This window comes from Candoia aspera, chromosome 4, assembly GCF_035149785.1.
Source record: "Candoia aspera isolate rCanAsp1 chromosome 4, rCanAsp1.hap2, whole genome shotgun sequence".
In the NCBI taxonomy this organism is placed as follows: domain Eukaryota; kingdom Metazoa; phylum Chordata; class Lepidosauria; order Squamata; family Boidae; genus Candoia; species Candoia aspera.
In genome coordinates, this window is record NC_086156.1 from 30,233,604 (window position 1) to 30,254,134 (window position 20,531).

General features: G+C 38.6%; 1 protein-coding gene across 2 annotated transcripts in view; it reads right to left on the bottom strand.

The window, feature by feature from the left end:
• Positions 1-5,438: 5,438 nt before the first annotated feature.
• Positions 5,439-20,531, bottom strand: part of CRPPA (CDP-L-ribitol pyrophosphorylase A) — a 91,168-nt gene continuing 76,075 nt past the window's right edge. For both annotated transcript variants that reach the window (XM_063303725.1, XM_063303726.1), the window contains exon 11: positions 5,439-5,651. In XM_063303725.1, coding sequence (XP_063159795.1) covers positions 5,608-5,651 — 44 coding nt within the window. In that variant the 3' untranslated portion in view covers positions 5,439-5,607. The remainder of the gene's footprint in view (positions 5,652-20,531) is intronic.

Sequence of the window (20,531 nt, forward strand, 5' to 3'; positions counted from 1 at the left end):
AAAGAGACTCTGGTATTGTGCAGCCGAGATTCATAACACATTCAGCTGATCTACTGAGTCTTAGGCTCTATAAACTTATTCGCTGAAGCCCATATTTCTCTTCTTATTTTAAGAGTGTGGACAGAGTCTGTCTACTCATCAGTATCCCACTGTCAGCCCTAGCATCTACAAAAAGCAGACTTGCAGTTTGTTTTTAAACATGTCACTAAAAAAGTGTGTTTAAACTTTTATCTCAGTCTATTTGTTCATATATGTATGCATGAATGAAATTACTTTTATCATTTAAAGTTAGGAATTGATTTTAATGTATTTTGACTGAGGATTGAACAAGATGAGTTTTTCAACTTCCTCAGCATTTTGGTGTCATCTGTATCATATTAGAACTTCATGTTCTTGATGGCTAACCCATAGTTCTTGAATGCCCTCAAAAAGACTATTAAGAAAGGACAAAAAGGGAAAGGCTATCCCATTTTCGGACTTTGTGAAATCCCAATGTGTCTGCTAAATTTCACTTTTCAATCTATTTGGTAGGCAGAGAGACACAAACAACTATTTACCTTGTTCTCCCTTCACCCTGCCCCAAGACTTTAAGACAGGCAGGTGTGGATAACTATATTTATTTTATTTTATTTATTTATTACTCTTATTTAGCCACCGCCCATCTCTCCCAGAAGAGGGACTCTGGGCGGTTTACAATAAAATTCCCCATAAAACATAAACATTAAAATCAGATAAAACAATTATAATAAAACCCAATAAATAAATAAAATCCAAGAGAAATGTAAAATCCCAGCTGGTGGGAGGGACTCTAGGGTGCGAGCCATCCCCAAGAATGGTTATTCACTTTCCCGCCCCAGGCGAGACAGCAAAACCAGGTCTTCAGGGCCTTCCAGGAGGTAGGAGAGAAGGGGCCTGCCTCACCTCCGGGGGCAAGATATTCCAGAGAGCGGGGGCCACCACAGAGAAGGCCCACTTCCTGGACCCCGCCAGATGAAATTCTCTTATGGACGGGGTCCATAACATGCCCTCTCTGGATGATCGGGTGGGATGGGCTGATGTAATGGGGATGAGACAGTCCCTCAGGTAACCTGGACCCGTGCCATGTAGGGCTTTAAAGGTAATAACCAACACCTTGAATTGTACCTGGAAGCAAACTGGCACCCAGTGCAGCTCGCGCAGCAATGGTGTTATATGTGCCCACCTAGGTGCACCAAAAATAGCCTGCGAGGCTGCATTTTGGACCAGCTGAAGCTTCCAGATACTCTTCAGGGGTAGCCCCATGTAGAGCGCATTGCAGTAGTCTATATGGGAGATAACCAGGGCGTGAGTGACTGTTCGGAGGGCTTCATGATCCAGGAACAGGCGTAACTGGTGCACAACCCGAAGTTGCGCAAAGGCCCTCCTGGCCACGACTGCCACCTGCTCTTTGAGCGGGAGTCGTGAGTCCAGGAGAACCCCCAGATTATGCACTGAGTCTGTCTGGGGCAGTGCCACCCCCCCCCCAGAACTAAAGATGACAGTTTCCCGGAAGATGAAGCCCCATCAACCCACAGACACTCCGTCTTACCAGGGTTCAGTTGAAGCCTGTTGTTCCCCATACAGACCCCCACAGCCCCCAGGCACCGAGAAAGGGCAATCACTGCATCACTTACCTCACCCGGGATAGAGATGTATAATTGGGTATCATCAGCATACTGATGATACCTCAACCCGTGGTGATGGATGATCTCACCCAGTGGTTTCATGTAGATGTTAAACAAGAGAGGAGAGAGAACCGAACCCTGCGGCACCCCACAATGGAGGGGTCGAGGGTCAGATCTCTCCTCTCCTATCACCACCGACTGGGACCGGCCCTGGAGGAAGGAGGTGAACCAGCGCAGAACTATCCCGCCTACCCCCAACTCCCTGAGCCGTCCCAAAAGGATACCATGGTCGATGGTATTGAAAGCCTCTGAGAGGTCAAGGAGAGCAAGGATGGATGCACTGCCTCCATCCCACTCCTGCCAGAGATCATCCATAAGTGCGACCAATGCAGTTTCTGTCCCATATCCTGGCCTGAAACCTGACTGAAAGGGGTCCAGATAATATAAAACTATATAAAAATTAATGTGGTTATATAGCATTCAATGATCCTTAATATAAAGCAACAGTGTTGAATTCTGACAGGGAAGAACCTAAGTCTGATCTTCTGATCTTGGGTCAGTCTCTGGCTGAGTTTACATACCACACAGCCAATTTTTTTAAAAAAAATGTTTAACATGATGTGGAAACCAAATAACTGCCTCTAGTTTACGTTACAAGATCGTGGTAATCAAGGCATGCATATCATTACTTTTCCAATTATAGTTTCCCAAACAGTCCTGTGAGTTAATTTAGGCTGAGATATAGTAACTGATCCAAAGACACCCAATGAATTTGCATGGCTGAATGTGGAGTCTCCTCAACCCTAGTCCAACACCTTAACCATAATAACATCTTAAATTTAGGAGAAACCTCTCTTTGCAATTTGTCTTGAAATAAAGTGTTTCAGAATTCCATTTTGCCAAGGAACTTGGATGAAAATTCTCTTGCTGAAATCAGGACCGAATTAAACATGTCTTAATTAAAAGACATGTTTAATTAACATGTCTTAATTTTAAAAAAATGTAACTTTGCTAGTAGCATTCTTTTTTATGGGAGTGAATAATTATTGGGAACACAACATGTAAGGGATGGGATTTTGATGCTTTTCTCTCAAGCATCAATCCTGGGAAAGCCCATCCTCTAAAGCTTATAATTTGTATTCAGATGAATGATCCTTAAGTGGTACCATCCTTTTTTTCACCTCTTATTATATTACAGTAATAAGAATGACAGAGTAACAACAAACTCTGCCAATTTATATTTTATTGAAGAAATAAATCAGTTGGTCTTTGTTGCTGCAAAAATATCATCTCCTCTATTAGTTTTCCATTAAAATGTCATTTAACTTATGCTGACATCAGGACCAAATTTAGCATGGTGGACACATTATGCAAGGATCTCTCTGGAAAAGCTCTAATGCTGGGAAAGGTGGAAGGAAAGAGAAGAGGTAGATGACCAGCAGGAAGGTGGATGGACTCAGTTACATTGGCATTGGGGACACCATTAGAAGACCTGAGAGATCAGGTTAGGGACAGATGGTCATGGAGAAAATCTATCTATGTGGCCACTAGGAGTTGACAGCAACTTGATGGTATATAATCAATCAATCAATCAATCACACAATTCATATTATGAAGGTATTTTTAAGGCAAGCAGATGAGCCATCAAGCCCAGTAAATAGCAAGTGCAAGGGAAAGTATTTCTGTACTTTCTTCTTTGATAATATACATTGGTTCTGTAAGACTGTTTTAGTTCCTTCCTTCTGACTTTACAAGGAAACTGGAACTCTGTAACTGAAGAAAATATATCCTTTAGCACTTGATTGTCTTCCTGCAAGTGAAAGGTAACAAACTAAATTTCTTCCTGCTTTTAAATCTGGAATTGTTTTCAAGCAAGACTGCTATTAATACTGATGGAGGAAGGTGGAGTATTTCTGCACCACTGAGTAACAAAACAAAATAATTACAACTTAATAAATTAAATTGCTGCCTGCAATTAAATGCTTATAAAAAGCAGTATTTCGGAGGAACACCAAGATTTTATATTTATTAATTTAAAACTGTAGCTGAGATAGACAAATGCAGTTTTAAAGTGATGGGTTAAAATAAATGAAATGAAGGCACTGTGTAAGTCAGCTTTACAGATTTTTGCTTAGTAGGAAGTGCATATAAAAGCCATTTGTTAGTCACATGTGGAAGCATTTAAGCAAAACACAGTTACCTATTAGTAAGAATAAGCCTTATTCCTACACTTTCTGACAAATGCTGCCTTTTTCACTGACTTCCTGGCCTACAACTCTGAAACACAAAACTTGCATATGGGAAATAAATTTGGGGTTCTTGGTTTAAAAAGTTAATGATGCAAATATTTTAAGATAATATCAAAACAGTAGTGTAACGATTATGAAGTCTGTTCACCCAGAATAGACAATCTGTAGGCATATCTGCATAGCATGCTAAAGTTGCTCCTGTGCTTGTGCTGGCTTGACTCTAAGCTGTTTTAAGAAAATCCTGCCTGGCTGAGACACTTTGCAAAACCACCTGCAAATTAGTCAGTCCTCACTGCTGGTTCCTCCCAACTTTCTGTTTCAGGAAATAATTGCCAATTGCTTTCCTTCCTGTGGGTGAGTCTTACTGAATATATGTACTATTATGTGTTTGAGTCTCTCTCTCTCTCTATATATACACATATATGGTTATGATACACACACACACACACATACATAAAAAGTTAAAGCATCAAAATGTGCACATATGCAGGCACAAACAGCAGCTTTAAAATACAAAATCCTTTCTTGCCACCCTGTTGGTCTCTAATGTCTTCTAGCATTTCCTTTATGAGCAATGCTGCAATAGTATAGGGGTTATGACATTTGCTTTATAGAGAGAATGCTGCACCGGTGCACTGTTTCAATGACCTATTAAAGAAAAAAAGCTGAGTGGAAAAGTAGGTAGCTCAGAGCAAGTAAAATAGTAGTTTAAAATAATAAAATTTCTGCTGGATTTTGAAATACCAGTGTTCAATATCAGTGTTATAATTACTACACTCTTGCAGTTTTTAATGGTAGCTCTAGAAGACATTAGAGATCATGGCAGCCACTGAATCAGTTGAGAGGGCATTCATTCCTATTCAGTGTAGCTAGTCAAAGTGTAGGGACTGGACTAGAAGAAAGTAACATGCAAAATGGACAGGAGTGTTTGAGGCAACCAAAGGGGGTAACAGTCCTTTGAAACCATATCAGGAAAATGCAGCTGTAGGTTGCTTGCATGATGAGAGAGGAGTGAGTACAGCCCTATGAATAATTCACAACTCTGAATAGTGCACAATGTAGCAACCACTTACTGTATAAAGCTTGCCCAAATTTGCCAAAAGCTGCATCTGGAAGGCCTCCTAAATTTTTGTGCTATGACAGAGGAATTGTGTTGCAAATGTTTGTGGAAGATCTTGTGCCTACTTTTGCTCCTTCCATCTATGGACATGATGTAGCTTCTACAGAATGTGTATGTTCTCCCCCCCACCCCAGAAGAGCAGAAGCTTCAGGAAACATGCTCCATAACCTGTCTTCCTCACACAATCTGATGGACTTATTGGCTTTACTTTTGACGTTTTCAGAGGAAAGGACAATGTTACAGAAATAAGAAAGAAAGAAATGGTGTTCTTAGAGTTAAGCTTTCTTAGCCCTTCTGAGAGCCAAGACATAAGGATATTCATGTCTCCAGTCAAAATAATAATTTTAATTACAAAAGTCAAAGGCCATAGAAAAGCTTCTTTATGTCAGGTCAGAGACTGGTCCATGTAGCTCAAGACCATTTGGAGTTCCTTTATCAGTAGCAGTGAATGGGCAGCATATTCATCTGTAAATAAAAAATAAAGGTTATCATGTAATGATGTATGGTAATTTCTTTGCATCTCATAACCTCAAAATACAACTGAATTTACATGTCTATAAAGATTTGTGGCCTGAAGTAGTTGCTTTCCTCTGTCTTATGGTCTTCTCCCAGCAGAGGTATCATCTGGTACAAACTGTGCTGAGCAAAGAATGATGAAATGATGAAATGAGTATCATGATTCCATGTAACACGTATTCCATTATTTGCTCTCCCCCTCCAACCCTTATGTTTCATGGTTTCATAGCCAGATTTTTAAAGAGGATAATATATCAGGTTTGGGTAAAGGATTAACCTGCTTAATTGAGAAAAAAGAATTGGGGAGAAAAAAAATTCCTTAGGTTCTATCTATCTATCTATCTATCTATCTATCTATCCATCCATCCATCCATCCATCCATCCATCCATTTACTTACTTACTTATTTAAAAGGGTTGTGTGCAGAAAATAGGCATGTTTTAATGAAATCTGCAGATAATACCAAGCTAAGTATTGTTAACATAAGAAAAGGAACAGGAAATTATGCAGAATGGATTGGGATGACCTCATGAATTGGAACAATATAAATGGAATGCAATTTAATAGTACCAAAAATAAAATGATGAATGTGAGATCAAGCGATATGTATTTTCTTACTGGCTGAAGGCTTATTAACTGAAAATAACTAAAGAGATACAGGGTTATTGCTTGATTATATGATGACAAAGACCCACTGGCAAGATGCAGTTGCCAAAAGGGCAAATTAAGTGCTTGGGTATATTTGTGTGAGGTCTGTAGGTTGCCGACACAAGCAGTTCCAGCTGAGTCATCCTTGGCCCAGCTAGAAGTAAACACACAGCCGAGCCAAATAGGGGGAGTATCATGTATGTGCACATTTGCTGCTTTTTCTCAGTCAGCAAAATGTCTTAAGATGTTCTTGTGAGCGCTTCATCTCTCTAGGGTCATCTAGGGAAGAGAAACAGGAATAACATCCACTAGACACAATGGCTGGATTCAGACATCTTAAGTCACCATTGCAATAATCACGATCTGTTGAATACGCTACAATTAGCTACCTATATACACTATACTCAGCTAAAAATGCAAACCATGGTTTAGCATAATGTGTGAATCGTGTCATCGGATTAAGTCAAAACCAACCGCATTACAGTCCACTAAGCTATGTAAACCAAGAAACATGGTTTGTAAAACACATTTCATGGTTCTGCATTACATATGAATTCAGCCATGTGCGGTTTATTCAAAAACCATGGTTAAACAACTCTTACTGAGTATGATGCATACATATGAACTCAGTTCCATCTATAGTATAAAGATGAACTCATTTCTTCTTGTGCCATAAATGTTTGTCTCATAAGTTTCTCATTTTCAACAAGGGCCTCAAGTAGGAAAATAATAACTTGTCATCATTTGATGATTATCACTATTGGCCATTATTAAACTTCACAACAATTTACAACCCTAACCTCTTCAGTTATAACAAGCGGTGCATTTGTCCTTTTATCCCCTTAGTAAACACAGGGATTAAATTTGTGTTTTAAAATAGCAAAAGCTTTTCTTCTTTTCCTCCCCTCTCTTATTTCATATAGCACCTGTGGTTTCATTCTGAAGCCACTCAGATATTTATATTTTGAGCTGTGCTTTTCTATTCATTTTGTAGACTTTGATTAAGGTTTCATAAGAAGAGAATGTTGTGGCTATATTCTTGGAGAGAGCATCTCAAAAGGGCACAAAGAGGCTATAGGAATAAAAAGATAATGAAGATTTTTCAAGATGACATCATGCTTAATGTGGACAAGACATGACCACAAATAACCTACAATGACCTTTTAAAATTAGTTTTTTCCTGACTTTATAAAGCAATATTTGATTTGGCAGCTTTTCATTGGCACGCACATCCAACAGTTTTGTTTGTTGTCTGTAACCAGGAAGATACAACCGGGATTTTCACGTAGGCTTCCTTCAGTTAATATGGTTTAGCCATTTTTGGTCTCTTTATTACAAATTGCTGCTGCTGAATATTTTTTCTCTGGAATGTGTATTAAGAACAAGAATATAAATACAAAAAAAATCTCTATACTTCAGCTGTAATATCATTTCATCCAAACAGTTATAATGGGTTTTCAAATACTAGCTATAGCATTTTATATTTTGAAGTTATGTAACACCATGCAACTGTGAACATAAAAATGGGTGGAAATCTGTCTCTATCCACTGAAGCACTGAAAGACAGCAAGAGGCAAATTATTATCTGTGCGTGGATGTATGTGAAGAAATAATTGTTAAACTGGGGACAAGAGGGTCACACATGAAAATTAGAGAGTTGCTGTCATATAAAAATGAACTACTTAGGTCATCAAATCCAACTCCCTATTCAGTGTAGAAATCTAAATAAAACATTTTTAACAGATAACTGTCTAGTCACTGCTAGGTGATTAGATCTAATGACAAATTTCTCTCAATGTTAGAAGGTTCTAGGTTTCAACTGTAATCAGCCTTCCAGTAATGCAAAGAACATGGTCATCTCTCATGTAATCAACTTTTAGGTTTTGGAAGACTTTCACAAAGAGAAAATAAGGAGAACAATATACCAAAGCAGTCATGCATATAAAAAGGAATTGAAATATTGCAAAGTCTTGTTGGAACCCTTTTCCCGATCTCTCTAGTTGAAATAGGAAAAGTTCCATATTAAATGTTCATTCTGAAAGAGAAGTCCACTCATACTTCTCTTTGTCCCTTACACCCATCTAGTCATTTACTGTCTTCCTGGAGCAGATCCACAAGCAATGACCTTTTGACAACCCACAAAAACAAATAACCTCCATACAAGTAACCGCATGCAAAAGTTGAAGCCCTTCCAAAAATCAGTTTGCAATTCCTATTATCCTTGATCATTAACCATCTTGGTTAAATCCAACACCTAAATGGCCACAGGTTCCCAACCCTTGAAAAAAGAGTTTCTGTGGTATAACTTGCTTGAATTAGTTTTCTGTACTTATTTCACAGCATGATTGCCTTTCTGACATAGCACACCTTGTTTTTTCCTTGAACATACTAAAATCTGTTGATTTGAATTTGCTTGATGTGAAAATAGGGTCATTTGGTCTTAAAATTAAGTTGCTGAATGAAATACTATGTAGCCATTCTTGAGTTGGCAGAAAATGATACCAGAATAAAATGTATTACTCCCATTAAGTTAAAGCAATGGGAACTTTTGTTTCATATTTATTAGGTGCCTCTAGGCTATTTATATTATTATTATTAAATAATATTATTATATATAATATTATTTTGGTGTGAAATCCACAGAACTCTTAACTTTGATTTTGGCATATTATTGTTTCCCCTAGCTATATCTGCAGTATTTGGAATTCTTCAAGATATCAAGAACTGTGGACTTTTCAAATTGTAAAGTGGCCAAAAGAATAGCAATGGAAGAATAAATCTATTAGGTCTATCAAGTGTTTTGGATTTGATCTCCAAAAAGTGCTTCGGAGTACATGGGAATACAAGCATAGCACCTATTGTTAGTGCATTAATGAGGAAGCACATTATGAACAGCTCAACAAGCATAAGAAGGACCTCAAGATCAATATCCTAGACAGCTGCAATCATGGAAGAAGATCAACAGCTTAGATCCCAGTGAATATAAGTTGAAGACATTCTTCAAACTGAATAACATCAATGATGATAGGATGTTATAGGAGAAGAATTTAGAGGCTCCTTTCTTTAAATTGCTGGAGAGTATCTACAACCCTCAGAAGGAGGAGGATAGTAAATTAGAAATGAAAGTGTAACAGAGGTACATGTGGAAATGGGTCTTGAAAAATGTCATTCAGCTAATGACACTGGTTGAGTTTCTCAAATCCAATCAAGAAAAAAGTCTAATGAACCTGATGGATGGCAGATAGTGGAAGAAATACAGATCTGCTTTAGCACTTTGAGGTAGAGCTGAGTTTCCATGAGAAGGAGTTAAGCCAAAAAGCAGAGCATCTTCACCAGCATCATGAAGCGTTTCAGCAGTGGCCAGTGGATCTTGATGCTCAAAGGAAAGAATATCAACAGATTGCATTCCAAATGGGCCAAAGAAAATCCCAACAACAGCTTGATCAAGCACCCAAGTCAGTTCTATATGAGAGCTGGAAGTTCCAGGCTTAGTCATCTTGTGCAGTCCCGTAACAGATCATATTTCTCCAATTCAGCCCACATAAGAATCCCAGAGTGGTGAGCATGCTCCAAACAGAACCAAGTGGAAACTCTTCAAATATCACAAAATAAAGAAGCATATATTTTCTACTCATTTTACCAAAGTTATTTCATAATAACAATCCAAAATACCAGAAGTATACTTTTTAAATCACATTCCACAATTTTTGAATTCACGATCATTTAGATATGGCAAGTTACCATCAGATTTATAAGTACATTAATAAAAAAAAAGATCATACACTCACATGGATACAATTCATTATAATTCATATCATATTTAATCTCATAGACATGCATGCTAGAAAATGATAAATCGAGAACAAAGAGAGCTGAAAGTCTGTACATGTTTTGTTGGAAATACCACCATTTTGAGAAAATATTTGAAAATGGGGTGGTTTAATCAGTGTCAAAATTCAGGACACTATGCATTTCATAACAGCAGAGGGCACACAAATGCATACTGTATATAGTTCCAAAGTAAGTGATTGGGAATCCTGGAGAAAGTGGATTTTGTACTGACATCTAGGACTATGTTAGTACTTCAAAGAAGCCATAAAGGTAACAAAATATACTAATGTGGAACTCTGTTTTACATAATCATAGACTGGATGAATTTTGGAACAGCTAGGAGCCTATCTAACCTTATAAAATAACAGCATTTATCCATATTTCATAGATTATTTAAATGCAGCTCCTTTCTCTGATGTCTTACTTTTATTACTTTCTTACAACATACGTCTTGAGTAGAAAAAAAAAGTTTTACTAATGAAACATGCTCTATTGACCTAGCCAAAATTAACTGGCTTTGCGAGAGTATAGCCATCAATGTAAAAACAGGAAGCTGAATTTCCCCAAGTAATTCTGATTCACCATGAGAAAAACAGCTGGTTCTCTCTCTTAACGTGCAAACTTGTGGGCAGAGCTAAAAGGATATATATGCTGATATCCTTTCTTAAAATATGTGTGTGTGTGTTTGCGTTTGTGTGTTTCCAGTGGAAGTTTTCCAGCACTGATTTCTGGTGGAGCCTGGACTCAAACATAGTCTGATTTAGACAGAATCTTTACTTTGCAAGATTACTGTTACTCAGTAAGCTGGGTGGGAAAAGCCCATTATTCCTCAACAAGCATAATTTCTCTAAAACTAAAATAGATGAGCGCTTTCTTAATCCCCATGTTCCTCCTCCCCCCACAAAAAAACCAGAAGGTAAATCTGCCTTAATATTCATTGTTCAAAAGAAGAACCAGGGATTTGTGACAGTTTCTCAGCAGTAACACTACATTTTTCCCCATCGACTGCAGATTTTTTTTAAAAAAAATTGTTCCACATGCTCACACATCTGCTTAACATGTGTGGTTGGTGGCTGGATTTTCAGGCAGAATGTCCTGCTTCAATGGACAGAGTGGCAGATGATTCCTTTGAGAGGGGAGAATCTGCTTCAGGTGGATTGCTGCCAAATGCAGCAGTGTAATAAAGAGAGAGAAATCTGCTCATTCAAATTGCTCTGAAATGAACTGTGTCCTCTCCATAACTGCCATCTGGCTGTGATCCCTTGAAGCTGTGTCATCATAACACCTTGCTTTGGGAGACCCCACTTGATGACTGTAGGCATCTCTATGTAGATATAAGCCTGAATGCTTGAACTGCTGGGTCATTAAACATTGTAGGAAACGGGAAACCCCCTCTCTTGCTCACTATTCTTGCTTTCAAGAAGCACAAATTAAATCATACTGATAATTGATAATATACAATTACAAAGTAAAGTTTAAATATTGTGGCAGAAATATGCCATCCACACATGTGTTCAGGAACTATGACCAATTCACCAACCAAAGCAAGGTCCTGACCCAGTAGACCCACACACAGGATTTGACATGTCTTTGAAAGATCTGGGACAAATAAAGAGCTATGTCTTGGCATAATCCCCTTTTGTTTCATCTGTGGTCAGCCTCTTTTCAACACTACTGAGGTAGCAGTGACTGAAATGTAAATTGGACCTGTGCTGAAAAAAAAAATATCACAGGAACATTTTGGGATATGCCCAACTTTACTCTCATCTACTCCACTTTTATTTCCATTTCAACCTTGTCAATCTAGTTGTGTGAACTGATCTTCAGTCTAATGAAGTGAAATCCAAGAAGGCATAGAGAGCAGCCTTCCCAACCTGGTGTCCTCCAAAAGTGATGGTATTATGAAAACTGAGACTGCTCAGAAGGACATGTGGATGGCACCAATGGGTTGAAGACTGATTTAATCAAGTGGCAATGCAGATAGCAACGAATACTAAATAAAAAAAGAATAATTCTGCAGATATGGCCAGTTGACAGAAATCAACCTAGCTGCCACTATTGCCTCCACAAATTGTAACACATTTATAGAAACTAAAAATATGTCTCATTATATTTTATATGAAGAACAAGAATACCCTTTGAAATAGAAACAGTATAAAATACAGGTTCTTTATTACATCCACAGTATGACTTGTTAACAAATGAACAAATAACAGAAATTTAGAGATATTTCACAGTGTTTCCCCTTGCAACAGGTGACTTGTACATAAGTGGTTCCTTTAGTGCTGATTTATTAAGGTAATAAAAGTGAGCCTAGCACAATATATTGTTATGCACTACAAAAGTGGAATATTTGTCTATTTTAATTTGATGGCGTTTTTAATATAGGTGGTGGGACAATTCCTGACAGTTTAGCAGTTTCATTCATCAAAAAGCTACATAATCTCCTTGTGTACACAAGGTACAGTTCATGCCCTAAGGAAGTTGAATGGCTAATTTGCTATTGATCTAAATGGAAGTAGATCTTGGTTGCTATTTCAGTAGCACGCTGAACTTCTGTTTCATGGTTCTGAAAGATTTGCAATATTGAGCTTTTTCATAATACAATCTAGTGTTCTCTTCTGTTTCTTCTCCACTCTCCAGTGCGTAGAGCATTGGTTATGCTTCCCGGCATCCTGTAGCATCTTTAAAAAGCCAGGTGAGTGTTTCAAAAGCTTTGTTTAAAGTCAGATGAGTTCAGAGCTTAAAAGCAAAGGCAATGTTCTATAAAAAGGCCTGACCGACTCCCTAAAAAACAAAGGTAAGTTTACTTATCTCTCATTCTTGTAGCTAGTATGAATGTTGGGTTTTATCATGCAGTATTCATAGCTTTATTTGGGACTTTATTTCTTCTTGTCTGTCTACATCTGTCTTCATTACAACTGATTAACAATTTTTAACTTTGACTGATCACCCAAGGCATGAAGTCAAGTTGATAATAAAATACAGAATGGTAAACAACGTAAACTGTTTATGTTTAAAGAGATATAAAGTGATAAAGTGAATAGTTGATGATGCTCTGATCTTGGGGGGGGGGGTCAAATGATAAGGAAATATAAATCTGTATTGGGATTTTTATCAATATTTGCATTTATTTACAGTCAGAGAGCCAGTCTGGTGTAGTGGTTCAGGCACCAGGCTAGAAACTGGGAGACCGTGAGTTCTAGTCCCACCTTAGGCACAAAGACAGCTGGGTGACCTTGGGCCAGTCAGCCTCTCTCAGCACTAGGAAGGAGGCAATGGCAAACCACTTCTGAAAAGAAAACCACTTTCTTGCCAAGAAAACTGCAGGGAATTGTCCAGGCAGCCTCCAAGAATTGGACACGATTGAGTGGATTAAAAAAAAATTAGTCAATGACCAGCAAAGTAGCTACAACACTAAAACAACACATAGAAGCAGGCTCAAATACAGTAACAGGAAACAAAACAAAGTAGATAAAATAAAAATAAAATTAAGATAAAAGCACAAAAGGACTTCCCTGTGACATCATTCCAAGTTCAGGACACCTTAAGCCTTCTTATGGCAATAGCTGTTGATAAGAACTAGGCAACTCTGTTCATAATAGTACAGTTCTGGTCTGAGAGCAGGAAATAAACCACCTTTCCCTCACTGAAAGCTACAAGTGGTCTGTGTCATGCACTTTTTGCATCACTGCCATAGTGGCATTCTTAGAATATAGCATACTGTAATGTGTGGCTGCTGCACAGTGCTGTGTCTTGACATGTGTCTGTTCAGAAAAAAAATAAATAAATCAACAGTAAGGTAGAGTGATAGCATTCTAGGAGGCTAGAAGATATGGAGAGGAGAGATCCTACCAGTTTCCTTTCTGATAAATGTAAAAGTGAAATGGATGGCTATATAAATTAAACCAATCAAATAAATAAAATGGTTGTTTTGTGATTGTGTCTACCACAGCATACCAAGCAATCATTTTGAGAGGAGAGCATATTAACGTCTCAATAAAATCAGATCCTCAATGTCTGCCCATTACCAAGTATATAAACCTGACATTCACCAGTCTTGAGTGACCTTAACTAATGTGGCATAGTGGTTACAATGTTGGTTTAAGTTCAGCAAAATCCAGTCAGCTACAAAATTCCCTGGCTGACCCTGAGCCTTTTGTCATTTCCCTTTTTGCCAGAACTTTTATGGCAATCAAACTAGGCTGGGTAACAGAAATGAGGTACCATCCTGAGCTTTTGGGAGAAAAGGTGAAATGTGACAGGCATAATACTGATTGAGCTTTAAATTTAGTGCTCTTATGTAGGCAGAACAGGCATTGGCAGATTAAGATAAAGCAGATTTAAAGACAAAATACATGCATGTACACACAAGCACATATGCTTAAAACTCTAGGATAAAGAATGAAGTTGGTCAATATATATTTTTTTATCAACGTTTATCAAAACTACAGAAGTATACTGTTCCCCATGCAGTCCCAAAGCAATTCACACTGACAACTTATGGATCCAATGCAGACAGGCTATATACCCCACAGTGATGACTAGATTATACTATAAATCAGTAGCATGAATTGCCTCCCACTTTTTATAAAATCATTTTATAGGAAGATCTGTTACACTACAGCAAACTGTTCATGATGCTGAAATTAACCAGGATGGAATCCAGACTGATAATATTTAGAATAGATCCACTGAACTCTATAGGACATTGCACAAGTAATTGATCTCTGATTTATTTCCAACTTCAAAAAAATTATTTACTCAATTTTATTCTTCTATTTATTCTCATTCTCCTCCCTCTTTTAGCAACTACCTGTATCTCAGTCGAAAAAATCTGAATGATAGCCTCTCCTTAACACGATTGCTGGAGAATGTTGGTCTGAACTGTTATTTCAGTAAGGACTGGGAAGGAAGGACTGTCTGTTTTGATCTACCATTTATTGTGCTATAGTCCCTCTGCTGGACCAAGGAAAAATAACACACACTTGTTCCTTTCTAAGTACAAACCAGCATAGCATGCGGGCTATGTAAGACTTACGGCACTGTCAGGATAGAGTAGCAAATGGTGTTCCCCACCATCCAAATCACAATGCATGGTACTGTGAGCCAATCAAATTATTCCAGTACATGAAACAGAAAAACCCTTAAGCATCTCTCCCCATTCCTGATAGTAACAGAGTAACAATTAAATGAATGAGTAACTTTTTTCTTAGTTGCCTTTTCAAGACACCTCAAATCTGTTTCACTCTATCTTTTGGTGAAGGACGATGCAACAAAACCAATTAATGGCTATAGTACCGTTTTAGATAGTCAGCCTAGAGATGGTGTTTCCCATTTGTAGGGGAGAGTAGAATCTGGTCTGGGGAGCATCTACACATGATAGCACACAAATGACATCATATGAAAGCCAGAACTCTACATATGATTCAATCAACGTGCATGAACAAGTTCTCTTCTCACACTGGATCTGATGTATCAAGAGAAATAATGCCCTTGGAATGTATAATAAAATCAGAGTTGCGAAGTTGTGATCTTCCAGATGTCTTTAGACTCCAACTGCCATTAAACCAAGCCAGCAAATCAGTAGAGAAGGATGATAGGATTCTGGTCCAAAAATATTTAAACTATGTGATTTTTCTACACCTTTAGTAGTAAGAAAATTCAGGCAGGTGGGATGAAGGGCACATAATTTGGTCAAGATTATGCAAACATTTCCAGCAGTTCCTGCCCTAAGGCATATTGCAAATGATTTCCCATTCCTCTAGTAATATGATTTAGCCTTATAATATTGGGAAGTCGCCTATAAAGTTTACATGTAAACCTATTTACTACCTTAATAAGGCAACTACTTAACTAAGAGTAATACGTATCACCTAAAACCAGGCTAATTTTGCTGCTGCTCCTGATATGTACTAGTTGCATGTATGCCATAACACAATATATTTGATTGATTGCATTTATACAGCTGCAATTCTTAGTGACTCACAGTCCTTCATACACTCACACCATCAACATATACCAACTTAGGTAAGAGAAAATCACAATCTAATATAAAAGGCAATAGATGCAATGAATAAGAGCAGCAGTGACAACCTCATTCCAGCAGGTGAGAAGTGGGCATGCTAGCCTAACCTAAAGAGAGAGAGGCCATTCCAAAGTGTGGGAAGCGCAGCTGAAAAACTTGCCTGCAGACCTTTGCCCACCTTATCTCTTGGCCTGGGGATTATCAGCAGACTATGATGGGATGTATACCTTGTTAGGCCAGCCACTAGAGCATCAAGCCATTTAGGGCTTTCTAGATTAAAATACACACTTTGAATTGTAGCCAAAATTCCAAGCAATGCAGTGACCACAAAACAGGTGTATTATGGTTATGGCAACTCTCCTTCACCAAGACGTGGACTACTACATTTCAGACTATTGTAGTTCCTGGGTGGTTTTCAGAGGCATCCCCATGTAGATGGTATTGCAGGAATCAAGTCCGGTGGTGATAAGACCCTGCTGGATCAGGTCAATAGCCATCTTAGTTCCACATCTGTGTCACAGCATAGGCAACCAGATGCACTCATGTCATTCACAAGCATCAACAGGAGGCTGATAGCCCTTTTCTACTGTTGCTTGCCAACAGATGGTATTTTAAAGGTATGTTATGTGATTCAAGATATAGCTATCAAAAGTAGTTCAGGTAGTCCTTGTTTAGTGAGCACAACTGGGACCAGCAATTTTGTTGTTAAGCAAAGCACTAAGTGAAACCGTGACTGAGCTTATGATCTTAATTCAGCTTTCCTCTGCTTTACAGACCTGCAAAGGTCATAAATGCAAGGATTGGTTGTAAAGTTACTTCTTCATCACCATCATAACTGCAAACAATCACTAAATGAGGCAGTCACTAAACATGGACTACCTGTAGCCATAAATTTGTCCAATTGCTTTTTAAATCCATCTAAATTGGCAGCTGTCACCACATCTAAAATGTAACTATATGTTAGATAAAGAAATATTTCCTTTTATCAGCTTTGATTCTCTCCATGCTTAGTTTCAGTGGATTAACATTACCTGCATAATTCTATTTTTCTTTTCCTTGCAAGCTCTTTTCCAATTGTGTCTTATTCAGAGAAGTCTGTCATCAGAACAATGGTGTACTACATGGATAACAATCTGCTTCTAAGGCTAAAAATGAGCTTAGCAAAATAAATCCATAATAGAAAATGCAGACACAAAGATTGAAAATTGTTCATACAGGCTGAAGAATACTGGGTACTAAATAATCCCGTCTTTGGCACAGGACACCAAGGTTAGCTACTTCTACAGCAATCATCATGTAGAGAATGACAGTGTTGGCTGCACTTCAAAATACTGCATAATGGTGAAGGGAGCTGCAGATGGAATAAGGAATAGGATGCTGCTTAGATCTGAAGCCAGCACAAGAAACAAGAGGGTTGATGTAGTAGAGATAAACAAACAATTAATTGCCACTAGATGAGATGGTTGGGATTACTTTAGATGTCATTAAAAAATGAGACGAAATAATAATAATGACTATATGCATATGATGATAGCTGGTATATAACATGGTTCTATACCACAAGAGCTAAATATATGCTTATGAGTCAGCAGTGTGAAATGGCTGAAAAAAGGCAAATATAATTTATGGTTATAAAAGTATAAAAGTAATAGTTTTGAAATCACAAGAATTGTCCCACTTTAATTTATGTTAGTGGGATCACACCTTCAGTATCGTGTCCAAATCTGAACAACGCACTTTAAGGATGATTCAGGCAAACTAAAGCAGGTTGAAGAAAGGCAACAGGGATGTTCAGGGATCAAGAAATTAAATCCTATGATGAGATAATAAAGGGATTGGAATGCAGCCTTGAAAATAAAGGAGATATGTTTGAATACCTAGAAAGATTGCATACGAAAAAAAAGGGCAACATCTACAGTAGTCCTTCCTTAACAACCATTAGTTTAGTGATGGCTTGAACTTATAACGGTGCTGAAAAAACTAACTTACAACCAGTCCTCACACTTACAACCGTCACAGAATCCCTGTGGTCACGTGATCACAATTTGGGTGCTTGGCAACTGGTTTGCATTTGTGGTCATTAAGCAAGGACTACCTGTACTCTTTTTCATCCTAGAGTGTAGGTTGTTGTTTATTCATTTAGTCGTTTCCGACTCTTTGTGACTTCATGGACCAGCCCACGCCAGAGCTTCCTGTCGGTCGTCAACACCCCCAGCTCCCCCAGGGACGAGTCCGTCACCTCTAGAATATCATCCATCCACCTTGCCCTTGGTCGGCCCCTCTTCCTTTTGCCTTCCACTCTCCCTAGCATCAGCATCTTCTCCAGAGTGTCCTGTCTTCTCATTATGTGGCCAAAGTATTTCAGTTTTGCCTTTAATATCATTCCCTCAAGTGAGCAGTCTGGCTTTATTTCCTGGAGGATGGACTGGTTTGATCTTATGCAGTCCAAGGAACTCTCAGAATTTTCCTCCAACACCACAGTTCAAAAGCATCAATCTTCCTTCACTCAGCCTTCCTTATGGTCCAGCTCTCACAGCCATATGTTAGTACGGGGAACACCATTGCTTTAACTATGCGGACCTTTGTTGTCAGTGTGATGTCTCTGCTCTTAACTATTTTATCGAGATTGGTCATTGCTCTTCTCCCAAGGATTAAGCGTCTTCTGATTTCCTGACTGCAGTCAGCATCCGCAGTAATCTTTGCACCTAGAAATACAAAGTCTTTCACTGCTTCTACATTTTCTCCCTCTATTTGCCAGTTATCAGTCAGGCTGGTTGCCATAATCTTGGTTTTTTTGAGGTTTAGCTGCAAGCCAGCTTTTGCACTTTCTTCTTTCACCTTCATCATAAGGCTCCTTGGTTCCTCTTCGCTTTCAGCCATCAAAGTGGTATCATCTACATATCTGAGATTATTAATGTTTCTTCCAGAGATTTTAACTCCAGCCTTGGATTCCTCAAGCCCAGCATGTCACATGATGTGTTCTGCATACAAGTTGAATAGGTAGGGTGAGAGTATACAGCCCTGCCGTACTCCTTTCCCAATCTTAAACCAGTCCGTTGTTCTGTGGTCTGTTCTTACTGTTGCTACTTGGTCGTTATACAGATTCTTCAGGAGGCAGACAAGATGACTTGGTATCCCCATACCACTAAGAACTTGCCACAAGTTGTTATGGTCCACACAGCCAAAGGCTTTAGAATAGTCAATAAAACAGAAATAGTTGTTTTTCTGAAACTCCCTGGCTTTTTCCATTATCCAGCAGATATTGGCAATTTGGTCCCTAGTCCCTCTGCCTTTTCTGAACCCAGCTTGTACATCTGGCAATTCTCGCTCCATGAATTGCTGAAGTCTACCTTGCAGGATCTTGAGCATTACCTTACTGGCATGTGAAATGAGTGCCACTGTTCGATAGTTTGAACATTCCTTAGTGTTTCCCTTTTTTGGTATGGGGATATAAGTTGATTTTTTCCAGTCTGGTGGCCATTCTTGTGTTTTCCAAATCTGCTGGCATATAGCATGCATTACCTTGACAGCAACATCTTGCAAGATTTTGAATACTTCAGCTAGGATGCCGTCATCTCCTGCTGCCTTGTTATTAGCAATGCTTCTTAAGGCCCATTCAACCTCACTCTTCAGGATGTCTGGCTCTAGCTCACTGACCACACCATCAAAGCTATCCCCAATATTGTTATCCTTCCTATACAGGTCTTCTGTATATTCTTGCCACCTTTTCTTGATCTCTTCTTCTTCTGTTAGGTCCTTGCCATCTTTGTTTTTGATCATACCCATTTTGGCCTGGAATTTACCTCTGATGTTTCTAATTTTCTGGAAGAGGTCTCTTGTCCTTCCTATTCTATTGTCTTCTTCCACTTCCGCGCATTGCTTGTTTAAAAATAATTCCTGATCTCTTCTGGCTAACCTCTGGAATTTTGCATTTAATTGGGCATATCTCCCCCTATCACTGTTGCCTTTTGCTTTCCTTCTTTCTTGGGCTACTTCTAGTGTCTCAGCAGACAGCCATTTTGCCTTCTTGGTTTTCTCTTTCTTTGGGATGTACTTTGTTGCCACCTCCTGAACAATCTTGCAAACCTCTGTCCATAGTTCTTCCGGGACCCTGTCTACTAAGTCCAATCCCTTAAATCGATTCTTCACCTCCACTGCATATTCCTTAGGAATATTAGTGAGCTCATATCTAGCTGATCTGTGGGTCTTCCCTAATCTCTTTAGTCTGATCCTAAATTGTGCAAGAAGAAGTTCATGATCGGAACTACAGTCAGCTCCAGGTCTTGTTTTTACCAACTGTATAGATGTCCGCCACCTTTGGCTGCAAAGGATGTAGTCAATCTGATTTCAGTGTTGTCCATCTGGTGAAGTCCATGTATAAAGCCGTCTCTTAGGTTGTTGGAAGAGAGTGTTTGTTATGCAGAGTGAGTTGTCTTGGCAAAATTCTATCAGCCTATGTCCTGCTTCGTTTTGTTCTCCCAGGCCATGCTTACCTGT